The sequence below is a fragment of the Neodiprion virginianus genome, chromosome 2, assembly GCF_021901495.1.
Source record: "Neodiprion virginianus isolate iyNeoVirg1 chromosome 2, iyNeoVirg1.1, whole genome shotgun sequence".
In the NCBI taxonomy this organism is placed as follows: domain Eukaryota; kingdom Metazoa; phylum Arthropoda; class Insecta; order Hymenoptera; family Diprionidae; genus Neodiprion; species Neodiprion virginianus.
The window spans coordinates 3,523,769-3,540,748 of record NC_060878.1 but is presented as its reverse complement, the minus strand read 5'-3'; the positions used below and the strand labels follow the sequence as shown (position 1 = coordinate 3,540,748).

Here is a 16,980-nt window from a genome sequence, read left to right as displayed (position 1 = left end):
TGTACCTAGAAGATTTTGTTTCCTTAGTCTCTCGGCCGCTCAATTTTCCCTCAGATAAATTAACGCAGACTAAAATGGAACCTGATTCTGCACACAACGCATCGCTTCGAAATGAGGATACATACGATCGAAGTCCACGCAAAGAGGGCGCGTTTTTATTTTTGAATAATTGAAGCGAGCGAAGGAGAAGACAAACGAGATCGAAACAAAAACAAGAGGTTGAAAAAAAAGGGTTGCCACGGGGTGAAATTAAAAAAACAAAAATGGGTCCCGAAGGGCCGAGCGATGAAGGGCAGAGAATGGACCGCTTCGAAACCTCGAGAATCGCCTAAATCCCGGCGCGCGCGTCTTTAGGGTCAAGGCGCGATCGCCCGGCCATCGTTGGCGGTGAGTGTGCGCCGTAAGGTTGGTTCTGTCATCTGTCGTCAGCTGCTCGGCTGTCGTCGGCAGCAGGCAAAGAGCCAGAGCGAGGCACCGAGCCGACGGCTGACCGCGGAGTGTGTGCGTATCTAGTGCGTATGCAACCGACCGTCTCAACGAACTAACCCCGGACCGATATAAGGATAGAAAACATGGCTGCGAACACGACGATTGAATATTTCTACGAGGACGTTATTTACCGCGTGGACAAGCGAGGTAACGTTGAGTTCGGCATCGTCATGGGAAACGACGACCCCGACTCATCGGACGAAAGTTCGGACAACGAGGAGAGTCCGAAGCGGAAACAGGGAGAGATCCACGCTGTCTGGCACCCCTCCGGCGTCGAAGAACTCGTCAATTCTAAGAAGGTGATAATTCCCGAACGAGCTACTCCTCCCAGCTTTCCTTTCCCACTTCATTCTGTTATCTCTATCTATCCCTATCACTCTCTCTCTTTCTCTTTCTCCCTTCTTACGCTACCCCTAAATCGGAATCGCTTGCCACCCGATCAATCAACCGGTTCGCTGCGTATAAGCTTTACTTTCGCGTCATAAAATACCGCATATCCTACCGATATACACTTCAATCAACGTATCTGCAACTTGCCAAAATGAAGAAACGGCGCATAACATACTTCGCATTTCACTGGGCGCTAATTTTGAATTTCGAACATACCCGGAATGTTCACGATATTGAAGTTTGTAACGTTATCGTATCGAAACAGTGGGGGAAAAATCACTATTTTCTTATTTTTACAATCACTTTGAAGGAAAAAGGATTTCAAAATATGAGTATGTTTTATTTTATTATGGTGTACTGAATTCAAATAATTCCAAAATCGCGAAGTAACGGTTTTTCCTCAGCATGAATCGTTATGAACTTCAACATGGTGAATGTTTCATCTAATTGAAACATGCTATTGTTGATTTAGCCGTAAAACATCGAACGTCTCGTCATTTTGCTCAAGATTATACCTTAACCTTTTTTTTAAGCCTCCCCATTGTTAGGTAGTTGTTACATCAACCAATTATCCATTTGTTGTTTAATTTTTTTTAGATACATCTGGCTGACAGATCACTGATGCCAGGTGACGTTGTACGTCGTATGATTAAGGGAAAGGACACGCAGAGAGGCTACTGTCGAGACATCGAATTAACCGCTTGTGTTCAAGTCATTGGAACTAAACAAATCTTGACTAATGTTAAAAGTGAAGATTTGGTGCCACTGGAGGTGCATAGCAGTTCGACGTTACTTTAACATCAGTTTTTACAGACATCCAATCTAGTCATGTCTGATGTCAATGTTGAAACGAGAGTATTTTTTGCAATACGATCTGTCCTAATGTCAGAATTCAACATTTGCAGGAATTTTCTACGGACATAGCCGTGTGCATGGATTCTTGGGTCGGTGGAATTAAGATGGTCCATTCAAAATTATGGCTGGCAATGCCGGATGGATCACGTTGTGTGATAAATGAAATAGATGCCTGTGCTCTGGAACAGTTTGAAGAAAAGCGAGAAAATGTAACGTGTAATTCAACACTGATCTGTGGAATGAGCATCGGATCAATTTCCGATACTTCAATGCTCACCTTATACCACCGATCCTTTTTTATTTCAGGATAACGATTTTCCACATTCCTCCGAATTCTATCCAGGTCAAAGCCTCTGGGGGCCATTACATTGTCTGGAAGACGCACAATGGATTTTGTGCACTAAGGAATTAAAGGCAAAGAGAAAGTTGAAGCCGCAAAAAATAACCAAAGTTGTTGTTGAGAAAATAGAGACTGATTCAATAGGAGTTCACTGGCAGTGCAGAGCCTACTCCAAAGACGGAGCTGGCACGGATCAGGTGCAACCAAAGTTTGTAGTGGAGGGTGAAGATCTCAAAAAATTAAAGCTCCTCAATGTATTTGAACCCTCGACACTACAAGTCGGGGATCGTAACTTTTACACCGTTAAGGAAAATGAAAATGTAATCAGCCGAGAACAGTGGAGAAAACAGCAAAGAGAAATTTTCAACGTACCAAAGCATGGCCCGCGGAAATCCCGGGTAAACGTCAGCGTTACCAAACCTGTTGACAATAAACCTATAATTCTGGATCGTCAAACATCCGAGCGATTGGAGGCTAATTTGGCCAACAATCCTGTCAACAATTCGCACAGTTCCTTGGCAAACAACAGTTTAATGCCACCACCTCAAAATACCACTGCAGAAAGTTCCGATGATTGGGATACAGAAGATACAGGGTCACAAAGTGACACAGCTTCGGTTAGTAGGAAAAAATCTATGAGCAAGTTCAACGCAGATAGTTGTTTTTGTGAGCACAATAAAACCTACCTGCGCCTGTATAAAAATTACAGGTATCCAGCGGCTGTTCTAGCGTAGCATCTATGGGCAAAAAAAAGAGAGGACCTGCCCTGATGACGAAGGTTCTGAAGAAAAAAAAGTTGTGCAAAGCAAAGAAGAAAGTTGCACCTGTTGCACTGATACCTGGAACGAAAATAGTCGTGGAAACTTTGTCGACGAGTACAAAAGCAAACGTAGTCTGGCAAGATGGGTCCGTCGAAATTGGTACTAACACACATACTTTCTTTTTCCATATTGAAACTCTGTGTCAATACATGACACTATACTGACAAGGTTTATCATCTATTCAGGTATTCCTTCCACCCAGTTGTATCCTATACATCACTTAGATGACCAAGAATTTTTTCCTGGTGACTTTGTCGTCGACCAAAAAGAGGAATCAAGAATGTATGGCGTCGTACAGAGCGTTGATCATCAAGGCAGAACGGCTAAAGTAAAATGGTTCAGAACATACACTTCAAGCCAAAGTCCTCAGTGAGTAAACTACAAATTATTTGCTGCAATTTTTAACAGTGTCCATAACCTTCGAGCGAAGTGATATTTATATTTCAAAGCCCACTAAAATCTTCGATGAATTAATGATGGGATTATTTTCACTAGGCCAACGATGTTACAAGAACGCGAGGTCAGTGTTTACGATCTGAAAGATCATCCTGACTTCCAGTACAGACCTGGTACCTTAGTTATTCGTATAGCGAACTTCGAAGGCGAAGATGCTGGATGTACAGCTGGGCAGATATTAGATAATTATCCAGAAGGTCGAGTCAAGGTCTGGTGGGCCGATGGTCACGTCAGTATGTGTTGGCCCCAAGACTTATATAAGGTTGGGGAATACGATAGTGACGAGGGAGAGCTCTGGGACGACGTATCATCAGAAGCCTCATGGGAAACTGAATCTGAAGATTGCGTTATTGCTGATCCAGACGGTGAAGATTATTTTCGTTTCATTTCAATCCATTATGAATCTCTTTTACTCAAATACCGATGGTTAAAATTTTTCAATTTTCATCGTATTTCTGACTCCAATCATTTTTCCTGCACCCCGATTTTAGGTACAGAGCAAACAGAGAACATAAAACCAAAACTAGCTGCTCACATTGAAAAGGCGAGAATTGCAATGTCTCGATTGGAAGAGATTTTCACCCAGAACCCATCTTTACAAACAACTGAGGTGATGAGGAGACTCCTTGAAGTTTACAAAGATTGCAGGTACATGGACAAGCTGATGGGGACATCGTTCTTTCACGAAAGCCATTTCCAAGGACTTTTGGAACGCGTCCGAGAACGAGGCAGAGCTAATGTGGCTCAGAGAATGGCCGACCAAGTAACCAGACTGTTTACGCATCAATCAGGAGGATCCGAAACTGACGCCGAGCAGGATAACATTGAAAATACGAACATAACGAATACGAACATAACGAATACGAACAACCTTCAGACGAGCAATAGCACTTTGAAAACCAAAAGTACAACTGTGAACGAGGTGGCAATATCACCTGGTAGCCAAGATAGTACTGCCAAGAAACAATCGAGTAAAGAGGAAGAGGATGAGATTAATCAACTATTTATTGATATTAACCCAAATCCCGAAGATTCCGGATTATTTTCTGCAGAAAACTCTAAAAAAGAGTCAGGCTCAAGTGAATCTAGCGGAGAATTCCTTCTCAGCGAAGATGTTAACAACGTGGCGGATCGCTCGCCAGGTATGGAAAAAACTGAACAAATAAAAGACGAGAGCATGGAGAAAGCGATGGCAAGATCTGAAGAAAACGTCGCTAGTTCTCACGTTTGCGTGAAATTATGTACTCTGATAAAGGCTCAACTGGTGCAAGCTCACGCAGAGGTTTCCAAGAGGTTTGGCTTGTCAAAAATGTCTCTCTCAGATGCCGCGAATAATTCATCCCCGCAGAAAAAACCGAAAGAAGAAGAAGACAAGCCGATTCCGCCTCTCTCAGAACCCTCCGAAATTTCGATTGAAATACCACCGCCAGTTTACACAGAAGGCGAAGGCTTCTCAATTGAAGACACTGCTCCTGATAGCCATAAATTCAAATTGACAATGTTTCAACCGACAGACCCCTCGAATTTCTTCAGAACTGTTTCCAAGGAGTTGAAGCTACTGAGAAACTCGTTGCCCCCAGGTATTTGGGTCAAAGGATTTGAAGACAGGATGGATTTGTATTCTGTAATGATTCGCGGGCCCGAGAAGACGCCTTACGAAGATGGTCTCTTTTTATTCGACTTTCAACTGTCCGCCGATTATCCGGCAGCTCCTCCCTTGTGTCACTACATTTCTTACTGTAGCGATAGACTAAACCCAAACTTGTATGAAGATGGTAAAGTGTGCGTTAGTCTTTTAGGGACTTGGGCAGGACGTGGGACAGAAATATGGACCAGCTCATCGACTCTGCTGCAAGTTATCGTTTCGATTCAAGGTCTGATCCTTGTTTCTGAGCCCTATTTTAACGAAGCTGGTTATGAAAAGCAGAAAGGATCTCAACAAGGCCGTGAAAATTCTAGAATGTACAATGAGATGGTTGTTCTGAAGCTCGTTCAAGCCCAGACAAAACTTCTTCAACATCCACCACTAGTTTTCAAAGAAACGATTATACAACATTTCAAAAGACATGCAAAAAAGTTACTCCAGCGCCTTGATCTGTGGATGGAAATATCTGAGCAACACAATAGCCAGCATCCATTGTCACCGATCACACCTACAACGTTCAAAGAGATAGCCAACTGTGGTAAGTGTGTAAATTATTCAACCGAAACCGTGAAAAATCAGTAAATCTTCGCGTCAGTTTAATGAAGTTATTCTAAAGTATTCCAACGTCATCAACGTTTTGCGAAAATAAATCGTGTATAAGATTTATTTCTTTTCTTTGCAGATGAAAAAATTCTTCCTGAATTTCCTCTGATCCCTGCATCACGTGGATTCTGCATCACATTGCGAAAAACTTTAGCAACTTTCAAAGAGGTACTTGCAAAAGAGGGAATAATGAGCAGACCTCCGAGTCAGTCAAACAGCGGAAATACAATGGAGTTGAAAATTACCGCAAGCGAAGTGAATGATGGGGAAAACATACGTGGTGTAAAATCGGATACTGTGATTAAACAGGCTAACGTGAAGGCAACAACAAACGGCACTAAAGAAGTAAAAAAGGTCATATCGAATGATCAGTGCAGTAAGGAAAATTCGCTAAAAAAATCTGAGATCATGTCGACGAGTATTTCTGCGACTACTGTCAGCGAGACGAAAAAAACTACATCCGAGCGTAATACCAGCTAGCCTCAAGGTAAATCTAAATCTTTAGCTTATAAAAATTACACAATTATTCGGTAATATATTAATTAAATGAATAATTATTCTTGAAATCCGTATGTTTATAGTATCTATTTATCAAATGCTAAATATCGTTATCGATGCTGTGGTTATAGTTATGCCGCTAAACTTTAAGTGGGTAATTAGGAAATTGACTGTATTTAGTACCTTGATTCAACTCATAATACATGACAATTTGCGATCTGTAATAATTTCGGTTATTTTGTGAAATAAGGCGTGTAAAAGACAACGTGCGTTGTTTATTTATATATTTTGTTTTACCATCCTTCGAGTTTGTAGACAAATGAAAGAACAAACTGCACGGAAATCGACCGAAGAGTTAAAGGACACAAAGACGGGTTAATTCTCAAGTATTTATCATAAAGTCTGCCGTTGTCATGGAATTTTCGGAATATACTGACGGAGATAAATATTATGCTACGAATCTCTGTCGCCAGTAACTCTTGCAATGATATCATACAACATTGAGTATTTCTACGAAAGGTTGTTCGCAAAATTTAGACGCTAATCGAAAGTTTCGAATATGATTAGCTATACGAAAATAATATTAACTCTAGAAAGAAATTATACCGCAATATGCAGAGCTAACAAGTTGATTGAATAATATGATAGCTATTGAAACGCTAGAACGTATGTGAATATATTATTAAATTATAGAACACCGACTCTAATTCTTCTATTTCAGTCAGTCATATGCAATCATATGCCATCCACTAATATATGATATTATAAATAAAATGATTAGAGGTAGGCTAGTCTAGTAAAACATTGAGGTAGAAACATATTGGAAGAAAAAAAAGTTTAATCATTATTAGAGTCTAGAAAGAAATAAAGACTAGACACTCTTCATTGAAGCATCAAGGTTTCTTTTCTCTCTATGTAATTGCCATTCTCAAACGAATAGGAGGACAAAATGCAGGTTGTCTTTTCCATAAATGAAACCACTATTTAATATTGCGTTAAAATCATCCACCGTGACTATATTATAAGTTTAACATTTAGATACTTAAAAATTGCTTTAAATTGTTGTACTATTCACGATTATCAATTACGTACATTCACGATATTACTTCAGTATTATGGAGATACCCATGTATTATTTTACGATGTCATTTTCATTCAAGAGTTGCGCACCTGTAAATGTGTCGTTATTTTTTTGTTTATTTATTTCATATTTTTATATTTCTAAACATTGTTCTGTATCGATAAATCTTTCCTGCACCCTGTACAGGTTGCAATTTGTTTCTTCTAGTTGTACGATTTAGTTATTTCCTGTTGCTATAAATCCTATATTACACATATATTATATGTAAACGTAATATTATCTAACATGAGATGGTCTCAGAGGATAAAACTTTCTGCTCAGTGGTGAAAACTATATTTTCAAGTTAGGGTATAATTTAGTGTAATCGGTTTCGTTCGCATTCGTAGATATATGTTTAATTTAGCACAGCTTAAACACTGATTTGCCCCTTCTAAGGGAAAAATCAGATTGAAAATATGTATAGAGCAAGTTGTTGATGATACAAAAAAAAAGTTTAAAAGGAAAACTTGACTCTAGCAAACTAAAGGACATCATGCTTTTTTAATGATACTGTGATTGACGAATTAATTTGTTGTTGTAAATTTGCTATAAAGTTATTTATGTACGTATATCACGCCCAGCTTTACAGTAGTTCAAAGACAAACTTTTTCTGTAACTATCATTTGTCAGCTGTCATAGTGGTGTGGTGTTCCTACATTATCATTATTTTCGTCAAGAGAGGAATGTCAACAATAAATTGAAGACAGTTCATTTGTTTTACTATATGAAATTATATAAGAACTACACACAATTCCAAAGATCCTAAAATTATTACTTCGTCTTAACTCAAGCCCCCCCTAAGATTCTTTGAATCTATAAACAGATGAACAGATTCTGTAAGAAGCCTCAAACTTTTCTACTTCTGTCAACTATCGATGGTGCTGTTTATTAAAAGATAAAAGGAAAAACGAACTTTGAGAAAAAAAAAATTACAAAGAAGATGAAGAAGGAAAGAGTTTCGTTCATTTTATTGTGAAACGATGGATTTATATTGAATACAAAGAAATTAAAAATATGAAGAAGTAAAATAAAAATGAAAATATATAGAAGATAAAGTGAATAATACATGAACAAAAGAAAACATACGAAAACGTTGGAACGTGATGTTGGGATGCCTTGTATATGTGCCAGCTATTTATATTATTATAAACATTACTTGTAAGCCATGAAGCTTCGTTTCCGCTATACATATGTATATGTTTTAATCATGATACTGTTGAAGAAATGATTCATTATCTATACCAACAAATAATTAGTCCTACGTTATATGTTAACGAAAAAATAACAAAAACAGAAAAAAATGGTACTCATAACTTGGTATGTATATTACATTGATATATTATTATAAATAAATTATGTAATCTTGATTTTGAATCAATAAAAAGTCACTAAGCAATTAAGTAAATAGGTGAAATGGAATTTGTTATTACCTTTCTGTTCAACGGAAAAAAATGTTCTAAAAAAACCCATCATTTTATACCTGCCTAAATTTTCCGTGAAAATATATTTTTGTGAAAATAATGAAATAACTTTAATAACTCATTTGTTACATTACAGAAGTCAATTTTCAGGGTTTGTGCAATTTTGTCCTCCTTTTTGTTTTGTCACATTTGTCATTTTTCGCGAATCTACTATTGACCAATAATTTAATAAACTAGCTCAAAGCCTAGTAAAACACTAGACGAAGGATTCAGGCGAATGTGCTGGCATAGGTGGAGGGGGTAGACTCATAGACCTACAGTCGGTTTTGTTTTTTAGGGATATCAGCAAACATTTGATCCCCGATCATTCTTATTGATTCATTAGTTTGACATGCCGGTATTGTAGAATGCATACTGGTCGGCTCATCTCAAGGCATCTAATAATAATAAGAGGTAAGGTAGGAATAGATAACTCGCTATAGAAGTTTCCTGGTACGCGCCCTTTCCACGCATTATGCTCGAATCTTGTTCGTAGAATATGATTAAGTTTTGCGATTGAGTAAAAGTATGAGTAGTACTATCTAACGCAAGGTGCAATTGAACAATTTAACTAACTAAAATTTAGGGATAAACGATGCGACTCACCGTTGACTGCACTCATTCATGTTGCACTGTAAGCCTCGACATCTGAAGTAAATCCTTTCCACCCAACTGTGAAAAAAATTCTTGGAGGAATCACTGAATAAATTTTATATTCCTGGATGGGAATTACTGATTGAATTTCACATTTATACAAAATTCACTCACAAATTAATTTATATATTCCAGAGTCCAGGTAACAACTGACGATGAAAATTAAACCGGCGAATTTTGATTCGGACGCATTTGCGATGTTAGTCGACTGACATAATACCGCGCGTGCTCCACCAGACAACGAATTAGAATTATAAACCAAAATACTTAGAACCACCTTGCACATTTTTGTTCTCTTCGAAAACGACAAATTATACTAAGAAGCATACGTTTAGCACGTCTAGCACGTCAAGATCCCGCCGTTAAATTGACGGTAAATGGATATCGGCGCTTCGATCGTTTGTTGATTCTCAATTGCTTATACGGGGACGCTATGGAGCACAAATCCCGCCAAACTCCATTGTCTTATCAACTCTCATATATTTAGTAACACCGGGTAGCCGTGGACTGTAGAGAGATATACCTACATCACTAACTACTTCGGGACCTACACGTGCCACGGAGCAATATAGTGCGTGCCAAAATTAGTTGTCAGCGATAAAAATTCCCTGGGACAGAGGCGAAGTTACTCGAACTCGGCAGCGCAAAAAAAATAAAAGATTATTGACAGCGTGGGAGCTAATATCGGAACGCACTCATAATTCAGTCAAAGCTGTAGGGGCTAGCGATATGCATCGTTCTTCTACATGAGTGCGTGCGTGTCAAAACTCACAGTCAAACTCTTACATCATGATCAAACTGTGAAGTGTGTCGCAGCGCGTAACACTTCGTATTCATTCCTATTGTGTATTGAAGTTGTCACTTGGAAATATGAATAAGTAGATAAGAATACATGAAAGTAGAAATATCGTATAAAAGCTATCGAGTAGCAATCTATCGCTGCATACCGCGAAACGACGTTGAAAGAATCGAAAGAAACTAACGTTTTTCGTTTCTATAACCTGCGACGAACTTTTAACATCTGTCAAACAAACATACCGAGAGAATATCGGGAGTAAATTTTACACACAATGTTTGCCAGGAGTAGAGAAGTTCGACACATAGCGAGGGGAACACTTTTCGGAAGCTTGCGACGTTATACCAAAATGCAGACAGTTACTCTGCAAGAAGCTGCACTCGAAGAACGATGCATTCTAGTAGATAACCAAGATCGTCCTCTTGGAGAAGCTTCCAAGAGAGATTGCCATCGCGTTGGTCAAGACGGTAACATTCCTCTTCACAGAGCCTTCAGCGTATTTCTTTTCAATCAAAAAGGAGATTTGTTACTCCAAAAACGATCGGCAAACAAGGTGAGTTTCAGCTCTTGATTGATCAAATTTTTTCCAATCTCATTCACTTATTTAAACATTCTATAATCTGTTCATTTTTAATTTGTACTATCAATTTTTTTTCAGGTCACTTTTCCAGCGCATTATACAAACACATGCTGCAGTCATCCCTTGGCAGAGATACCTGAAGAAATGGAGGAAAGGAATGTAATGGGTATTCGAAAGGCTGCTCAACGCCGGCTTTCTTACGAATTGGGAATTCCTGTTAATCAGGTTGAGCCAAACGACTTCACATACCTCACCAGGATTCATTATCACGATATTGGGGATGGACACTGGGGCGAGCATGAGATAGATTACATATTATTTCTTCAAAAGGAGAACATAACTCTTGATCCTAATGCCGACGAGGTCAGTGAAGTTCGTTGGATCTCCAGGGGACAGATGCCAGAATTCTTGAAACTCATAGACTGTCCTCTCACTCCATGGTTCCGACTCATTCTTACTCATAAATTACCCCTGTGGTGGGACAATCTCCAAGCTCTTGAAAAGCTACAGGATCATACTTGCATACAGCGTTTTCAATAATATACTTCTGAAACATTTCTGAATCTTTCACGAAGTTGAGCAAGTTTTGTATAAACCTTTGTAACCGTATATAATTCGCAGCACACATTATTAAATTATCTAACATACGTTGAGTTAAATACTCAGTAAGTCCCTATTCTTTATGTTATGTGTAATTAATAATTCTACTTAACAATAAGTATAACATCACAGTTTTCTAATTGAAAAACAAGAGGCAATATACCAATTCTGTCCTAGACTGATGTACAAATTGTATTTTTATATGTAACATAAATAATCTGACTCTGTATAATAAAAAATGTCTCTATATTTAATAATGAAAAACATGTTTAAAAACCCATACCTCAGACCTAACTCCCAAGGCCAAGTTATGCAAGATAACGAACATTCTATTTCGTTTAAAATATACCTGTAATTAAAATACGATTGGGTAGAAAATTATCTATAAGCAATTAACGTCTGTTCTACTTGCGCGAAGTTGAAAAACATAAAATTTGATAAACAAATGTATAGTGTGTATACGGAGGTTTATGTCAATTATATAACTAAATTTTTAAGTTTCAAAGCTAAAAGCTAGACTACCCTAGTTCCCTTTCAGCTTCTGTTTACATTTCGCAAGCCTTGAACTAGGGATATTTTTTAGTGTTGGCGGTCCTGCGGATAGTTGACGTGTCGTTCGTGGTGTCGTTACTTGCGTCGTGTGGTCTGCATTGCTTGCGTGTCGTGCGGGGACCGGTGTTTTGTGCGCGTATGGCGGTGTTGGTGATAAGTCTTGTATTCAGGTAAAATTTTCAAGAGTAAGAGAGTGATCGAGGTTGTTAAAAAATGCTGCCTTCGAAGGCGAACGCACCGCACGCGAAGAAAGTCCTGTTCCCCGACAAACAGCCGACTAATTCACGACAAGTGAAGAGTTCAACGCTAACTAATGCCGCGGGTCTAAGTTCGTTGATCACCTTTACTGTTCTGCTCCTCGCTTGGATATCGGGATTCGCATCCCGATTATTCGCTGTTATTCGTTTCGAGAGCATTATCCACGAGTTTGACCCATGGTACGTACAGCTTTATCTCATAATTTCCACTTTCTACCTATCCCACTTCACTAAATTCTCGTGAAACAATCACCTCCCGATAACCAACTCGATATCAGGTTAGAGATATCCATATCAGTTATTATAGGGTGGTTTCAAGTAATTAAATTATTCTTCATTTCAACACCTCCTGACTCAGCAATTGTTCTTTCTTTCTTCACCAATCGAGTCAAATCAAACTTCTTATTGCTGTCCTTATCAGATCCTCTCACCACTTCGAATCTTTTGCCTGTACAACATTGGCTCAAAAACTATTCTTTATGCAAACCCCATATTCATTGTGAGTCATCTAATAAACATAGGAAATATTATTTGGAAAAATATTTTTTTCACATAGCATACAGTTTTTTAATAAAATTTAACTTTCCTGTTCAAGGTTCAATTATCGAGCAACGGCGTACATGGTACAACATGGATTCTACAATTTTCTCAACTGGTTTGATGAAAGAGCATGGTATCCACTGGGTCGTATCGTTGGTGGGACGGTTTACCCGGGTCTCATGATAACATCTGGATCAATACACCACATTCTCCACTCTCTCAACATTCCTGTACACATAAGAGACATTTGCGTGTTTTTGGCACCAGTTTTTAGCGGCCTAACTGCCATTTCAACTTACTTCTTGACCAAAGAATTATGGAGCGCCGGAGCTGGTTTGTTTGCCGCTTGCTTTATAGCTATTGTTCCAGGATATATATCCAGGTCCGTAGCCGGCAGTTACGACAATGAGGGCATTGCGATATTTGCCTTGCAATTCACTTACTACCTTTGGGTAAAGTCGGTTAAGACCGGCTCGATATTTTGGGCTGTCCTCACTGCCCTATCCTACTTCTACATGGTGTCCGCCTGGGGAGGATATGTTTTTATCATAAACTTAATCCCACTTCACGTATTTGCACTGTTGGTCATGAATCGGTACAGCAATCGGCTTTTTACAAGTTATACAACATTCTACATTCTTGGTCTACTGCTCAGTATGCAAATACCATTCGTTGGATTTCAACCGATAAGAACTTCCGAACACATGGCTGCTGGAGGTGTGTTCGGTTTGCTGATCTTTGTCGCAGTTTTCAGGTAATACAATTGACAAGGAACTTCAAATTGCATCAGTATTGTCTCAGACAATAAAGACGAAACGCGATGATTTGGCACTAAAAAAACCGCTCATACTAATTATATGCTCCTCTTCCAGGTATCTTCGAACAATGTTAACCAAGTCTGAGATGAAGTACTTTGGTGGTTTTGTAACTCTCACAGCAGCAGCCCTTCTGCTCATTCTCGTCATTCTTACTTACTCAGGACTCGTTGCTCCCTGGAGCGGACGATTTTACTCCTTATGGGACACAGGATATGCTAAAATTCATATTCCCATAATTGCCTCTGTCTCCGAACATCAACCTACCACGTGGTTTAGCTTCTTCTTTGACCTGCATATTTTGGTTACCACCTTTCCCGTTGGATTGTGGTACTGTATCAAGCATATTAACGACGAGCGCGTTTTTGGTAAGTTGGTGCAATTCTTCGCTTCTTGAATATATCTCATCAAAAATTAATCCCTCTGATCTGGGAGTGCAGAATATTTTAAATCTAATTCAAATTCCCTTTAATTTGTTACAGTGGTGCTATATGCTATAAGCGCTGTTTACTTTGCCGGTGTTATGGTTCGGTTGATGCTTACTCTGACGCCAGTCGTATGTATGTTGGCCGGAGTAGCTTTTAGCGGTTTACTGGAATTATTTTTAAAAGAGGAAGATAAAGATGGGAGTGATCGAGAAGGTGGAGAAGGAAGCGAGGAGGAGAGCGAAGAAGAAACAGAACGAAGCTCCCGACGTGCCTTATATGATGAAGCGGGAAAACTGCGGCGCATGAAACACGAGAGACCAAAAGGTTCAGGCGACGGTCTCGGAGCGAATCTCCGTAATGGTGTAGTCATTGGAATTTCGATGCTACTAATGATGTTCACTGTTCATTGTACCTGGGTGACGAGTAACGCATATTCTAGTCCTTCTATAGTTCTGGCATCCTACAGCAATGACGGCGGTCGATCAATACTCGACGATTTCAGAGAGGCATACTACTGGCTTGCCCAAAATACACCAAATGACGCAAGAGTAATGAGTTGGTGGGATTACGGCTATCAAATAGCGGGCATGGCCAATAGGTGAAAAAATTAATTTTGCTATTCGCTGTTCATATCTATGTACATTTTACAGCACTCATTTCAAATTTATTGTTGTCAAAAATCGGTATTTATTAAATTCAATAATATTCACCAACAGGACAACACTTGTGGACAATAATACATGGAACAACTCGCACATAGCTTTAGTGGGCAAGGCAATGAGTTCGAATGAGAGTGCTGCTTACGATATAATGACATCGTTAGATGTAGATTATGTGCTGGTTATATTTGGTGGGATGATCGGTTACTCTGGCGATGACATAAATAAATTTTTATGGATGGTTCGTATAGCCGAGGGTGAACATCCGCAAGATATTAGAGAAAGCGACTACTTTACAGAGCGGGGTGAATTCAGAGTTGATTCAGAAGGCTCTCCAACTTTGCTCAATTCCCTTATGTACAAACTGAGTTATTATCGATTTGGAGAAGTCAAGATCGACTATCGTTCTCCCGCAGGCTTTGATCGTACTCGTAATGCGGAAATAGGCAACAAAAACTTTCAACTCACATATTTGGATGAGGCGTATACCACTGAGCACTGGCTTGTTAGGATTTACAGGTGACTATTCTATATTTGTGTGTACGTATGTTGAAACTTCCTCTACTATTTTCATTCTACTCGGTATTGTTATTTTTTTTGTTTTTCATCTACAGAGTGAAGAAACCAGAAGAGTTTAATCGACCCAGAATCCCAATAGCAGAGCGCACAATTAATCGAAGGACGAGTTCATTTCTCAGCAAAAAGGTGAGCATTATGTTTCGTAGGAACGTTTTCAGACATTTTTTGAGATGTCCGTCGTATCGTTTGGTTCACTGTAACAAATACACCACATGATCCAGAAGCGTAGTTGAAATTATGGGGGGGTGGAAATTGATGTTACAGACAGCGCGTCGCAAGAAGGGATTGATCAAGGGTCGACCCACCGTTGTGAAGGGGCAAAAACCGCAGAAAAAAACTACTACGTAACGCAATAACCATCTGCAGTTCTTCCCAAACGACTTTGGACGATAATTTCGAGAAAAAAAAGAAAAAAAAAAATTAAAAAAAAAAAAAAACACAAACAAAACCAACATCACCGTCCCCCTCACTTATTAGGAGTTTGAACACCTATCTATGCATAATTCTGACCTGTGGTGAACATGAGAAATGGAAGACTACTGTGTAACGCGAATTAAAAGAGAAAAAAAAACTGGAACGAGAGAGAAAGAGTAAGAGAGAACGGGAGAAAAAAGTACAGAATAAATTGTGGTGTAACTATTAATTAATGAACTCTTTTAATCACCTGTTACGAATTGTATTTATTTATACTTTCTAATGTAACATTGTAAATTCGACATCGAAGATTAATTTGCTTAGTCGTATCATGCCACCGACATGTTCTGTAAAAGAAATATACGAATTGAAAGTGGATGGATAAAACATACGTTTGATTTATTGACAATATCAAAAAACAACAACTAACCAACATAGAAGTTGGTATTTTCAATTAACACGAAACGATTGCAATTCCATCTGAATCCAGAAATGATGTCAACTTAGATTATTATGAATGAATAAAAATCTAATTCAATAGGATCCAGCTTTATTAACTGATTGAAGTATTATTTGCAAAATGCTTACCTCCAAAATACATTGATTTGAATTGTTTTCAGGCTGATTAGTATTTTCAATGTATTAGTGTTGTGTGCGTAAGGTGGCATGTTGCTGACTTTGTATACATATTGTATATGTATATATGTGTTCTTAGTTGGAAATATAATTGTGTTTGTGATAATGATACGTTCATATGACAGATGCGTGAGCGTGTATTTTGCCATTTCAATGGTTAGTAGTTCAGAAATACAATTAATTAAGATTATCTTTGTGTTAAACTTATTTCTCCCCAAAATTAATCATTACCTCTAACTGTTGTCTCTTTAAATGTACATAATATTGGAACATTGTTTTTTATCCAATAAAGATTGATGAGGTAAATATCGAGTTTCAATGCAATCAAATTAAAAATGACTCATCATTTTACACACTTAATTCCAATATTTTAGAATTGATATAATATTATACCATGGTTTTATTTCAAATTTTCACCTATTGAACTAGTGAACTCCGTTGTAAAAAGAAAACTCGAATTAGACAGTAGATCGTATATTTTTACAAAAGACTGTATTAAAAAATTTGTGAGGCTGTTCTACAACCTTACATGAGAAATTTCTACTGATGGACTAAATCAAAATCGATGTTATTCGATGAGATCTAGTATTTTTATACAATTCAATTAGAGGACATTTTAGTAACAAAATCAATGACTAGTGATTGAATAGAAATTTGGTAAAATTTCGTTTGTAACTCTTAGTAAACTGCATGTATGATATAACAAATAATGTTATTGAGTATGCAGTCCAGTCCAAGACTTTCAGAGATTTGGCTGTATTAAAATTTGACCAACAAATACGCAAGTCTTTTG

The 16,980-nt window shown here is 38.3% G+C and overlaps 3 protein-coding genes across 4 annotated transcripts; all 3 read left to right on the top strand.

Annotated features, from left to right (window-relative positions):
* Positions 1 to 438: 438 nt before the first annotated feature.
* LOC124298945 ((E3-independent) E2 ubiquitin-conjugating enzyme UBE2O) lies at positions 439 to 8,136 on the top strand. Its single transcript, XM_046751655.1, has 9 exons — positions 439 to 788; positions 1,477 to 1,650; positions 1,785 to 1,943; positions 2,041 to 2,691; positions 2,784 to 2,994; positions 3,081 to 3,264; positions 3,391 to 3,716; positions 3,843 to 5,534; positions 5,679 to 8,136. The coding sequence occupies exons 1-9, from the start codon at positions 573 to 575 to the stop codon at positions 6,077 to 6,079; spliced, it is 4,014 nt and encodes a 1,337-aa protein (XP_046607611.1). The 5' UTR covers positions 439 to 572; the 3' UTR covers positions 6,080 to 8,136.
* Positions 8,137 to 9,832: 1,696 nt separating this feature from the next.
* LOC124298958 (isopentenyl-diphosphate Delta-isomerase 1) lies at positions 9,833 to 11,561 on the top strand. Its single transcript, XM_046751697.1, has 2 exons — positions 9,833 to 10,680; positions 10,786 to 11,561. The coding sequence occupies exons 1-2, from the start codon at positions 10,402 to 10,404 to the stop codon at positions 11,245 to 11,247; spliced, it is 741 nt and encodes a 246-aa protein (XP_046607653.1). The 5' UTR covers positions 9,833 to 10,401; the 3' UTR covers positions 11,248 to 11,561.
* Positions 11,562 to 11,938: 377 nt separating this feature from the next.
* Positions 11,939 to 15,626, top strand: LOC124298948 (dolichyl-diphosphooligosaccharide--protein glycosyltransferase subunit STT3B). 2 transcript variants are annotated; one of them, XM_046751666.1, is made up of 7 exons: positions 11,939 to 12,296; positions 12,712 to 13,410; positions 13,529 to 13,839; positions 13,954 to 14,497; positions 14,616 to 15,077; positions 15,173 to 15,263; positions 15,367 to 15,626. In XM_046751666.1, the coding sequence occupies exons 1-7, from the start codon at positions 12,073 to 12,075 to the stop codon at positions 15,391 to 15,393; spliced, it is 2,358 nt and encodes a 785-aa protein (XP_046607622.1). In that variant the 5' UTR covers positions 11,939 to 12,072; the 3' UTR covers positions 15,394 to 15,626. The 2 variants fall into 2 exon arrangements, with proteins under 2 accessions (XP_046607622.1, XP_046607621.1); XM_046751665.1 differs by having other exon boundaries at positions 11,940 to 12,296; positions 15,402 to 15,626.
* Positions 15,627 to 16,980: the final 1,354 nt, after the last annotated feature.

What these genes read in the sequence shown, in the direction of transcription:
- LOC124298945 (XM_046751655.1), top strand. Translation starts at nt 573, where the DNA reads ATGGCTGCGAACACGACGATTGAATATTTCTACGAGGACGTTATTTAC. An exon ending in CACAAAGTGACACAGCTTCG is followed by an intron (nt 2,692 to 2,783) that starts GTTAGTAGGAAA and finishes TAAAAATTACAG; the next exon opens with GTATCCAGCGGCTGTTCTAG. An exon ending in ACTTCAAGCCAAAGTCCTCA is followed by an intron (nt 3,265 to 3,390) that starts GTGAGTAAACTA and finishes TATTTTCACTAG; the next exon opens with GCCAACGATGTTACAAGAAC.
- LOC124298958 (XM_046751697.1), top strand. Translation starts at nt 10,402, where the DNA reads ATGTTTGCCAGGAGTAGAGAAGTTCGACACATAGCGAGGGGAACACTT. An exon ending in AAAAACGATCGGCAAACAAG is followed by an intron (nt 10,681 to 10,785) that starts GTGAGTTTCAGC and finishes ATTTTTTTTCAG; the next exon opens with GTCACTTTTCCAGCGCATTA.
- LOC124298948 (XM_046751665.1), top strand. Translation starts at nt 12,073, where the DNA reads ATGCTGCCTTCGAAGGCGAACGCACCGCACGCGAAGAAAGTCCTGTTC. An exon ending in ATCTTTGTCGCAGTTTTCAG is followed by an intron (nt 13,411 to 13,528) that starts GTAATACAATTG and finishes CTCCTCTTCCAG; the next exon opens with GTATCTTCGAACAATGTTAA. An exon ending in ATAGCGGGCATGGCCAATAG is followed by an intron (nt 14,498 to 14,615) that starts GTGAAAAAATTA and finishes ATTCACCAACAG; the next exon opens with GACAACACTTGTGGACAATA.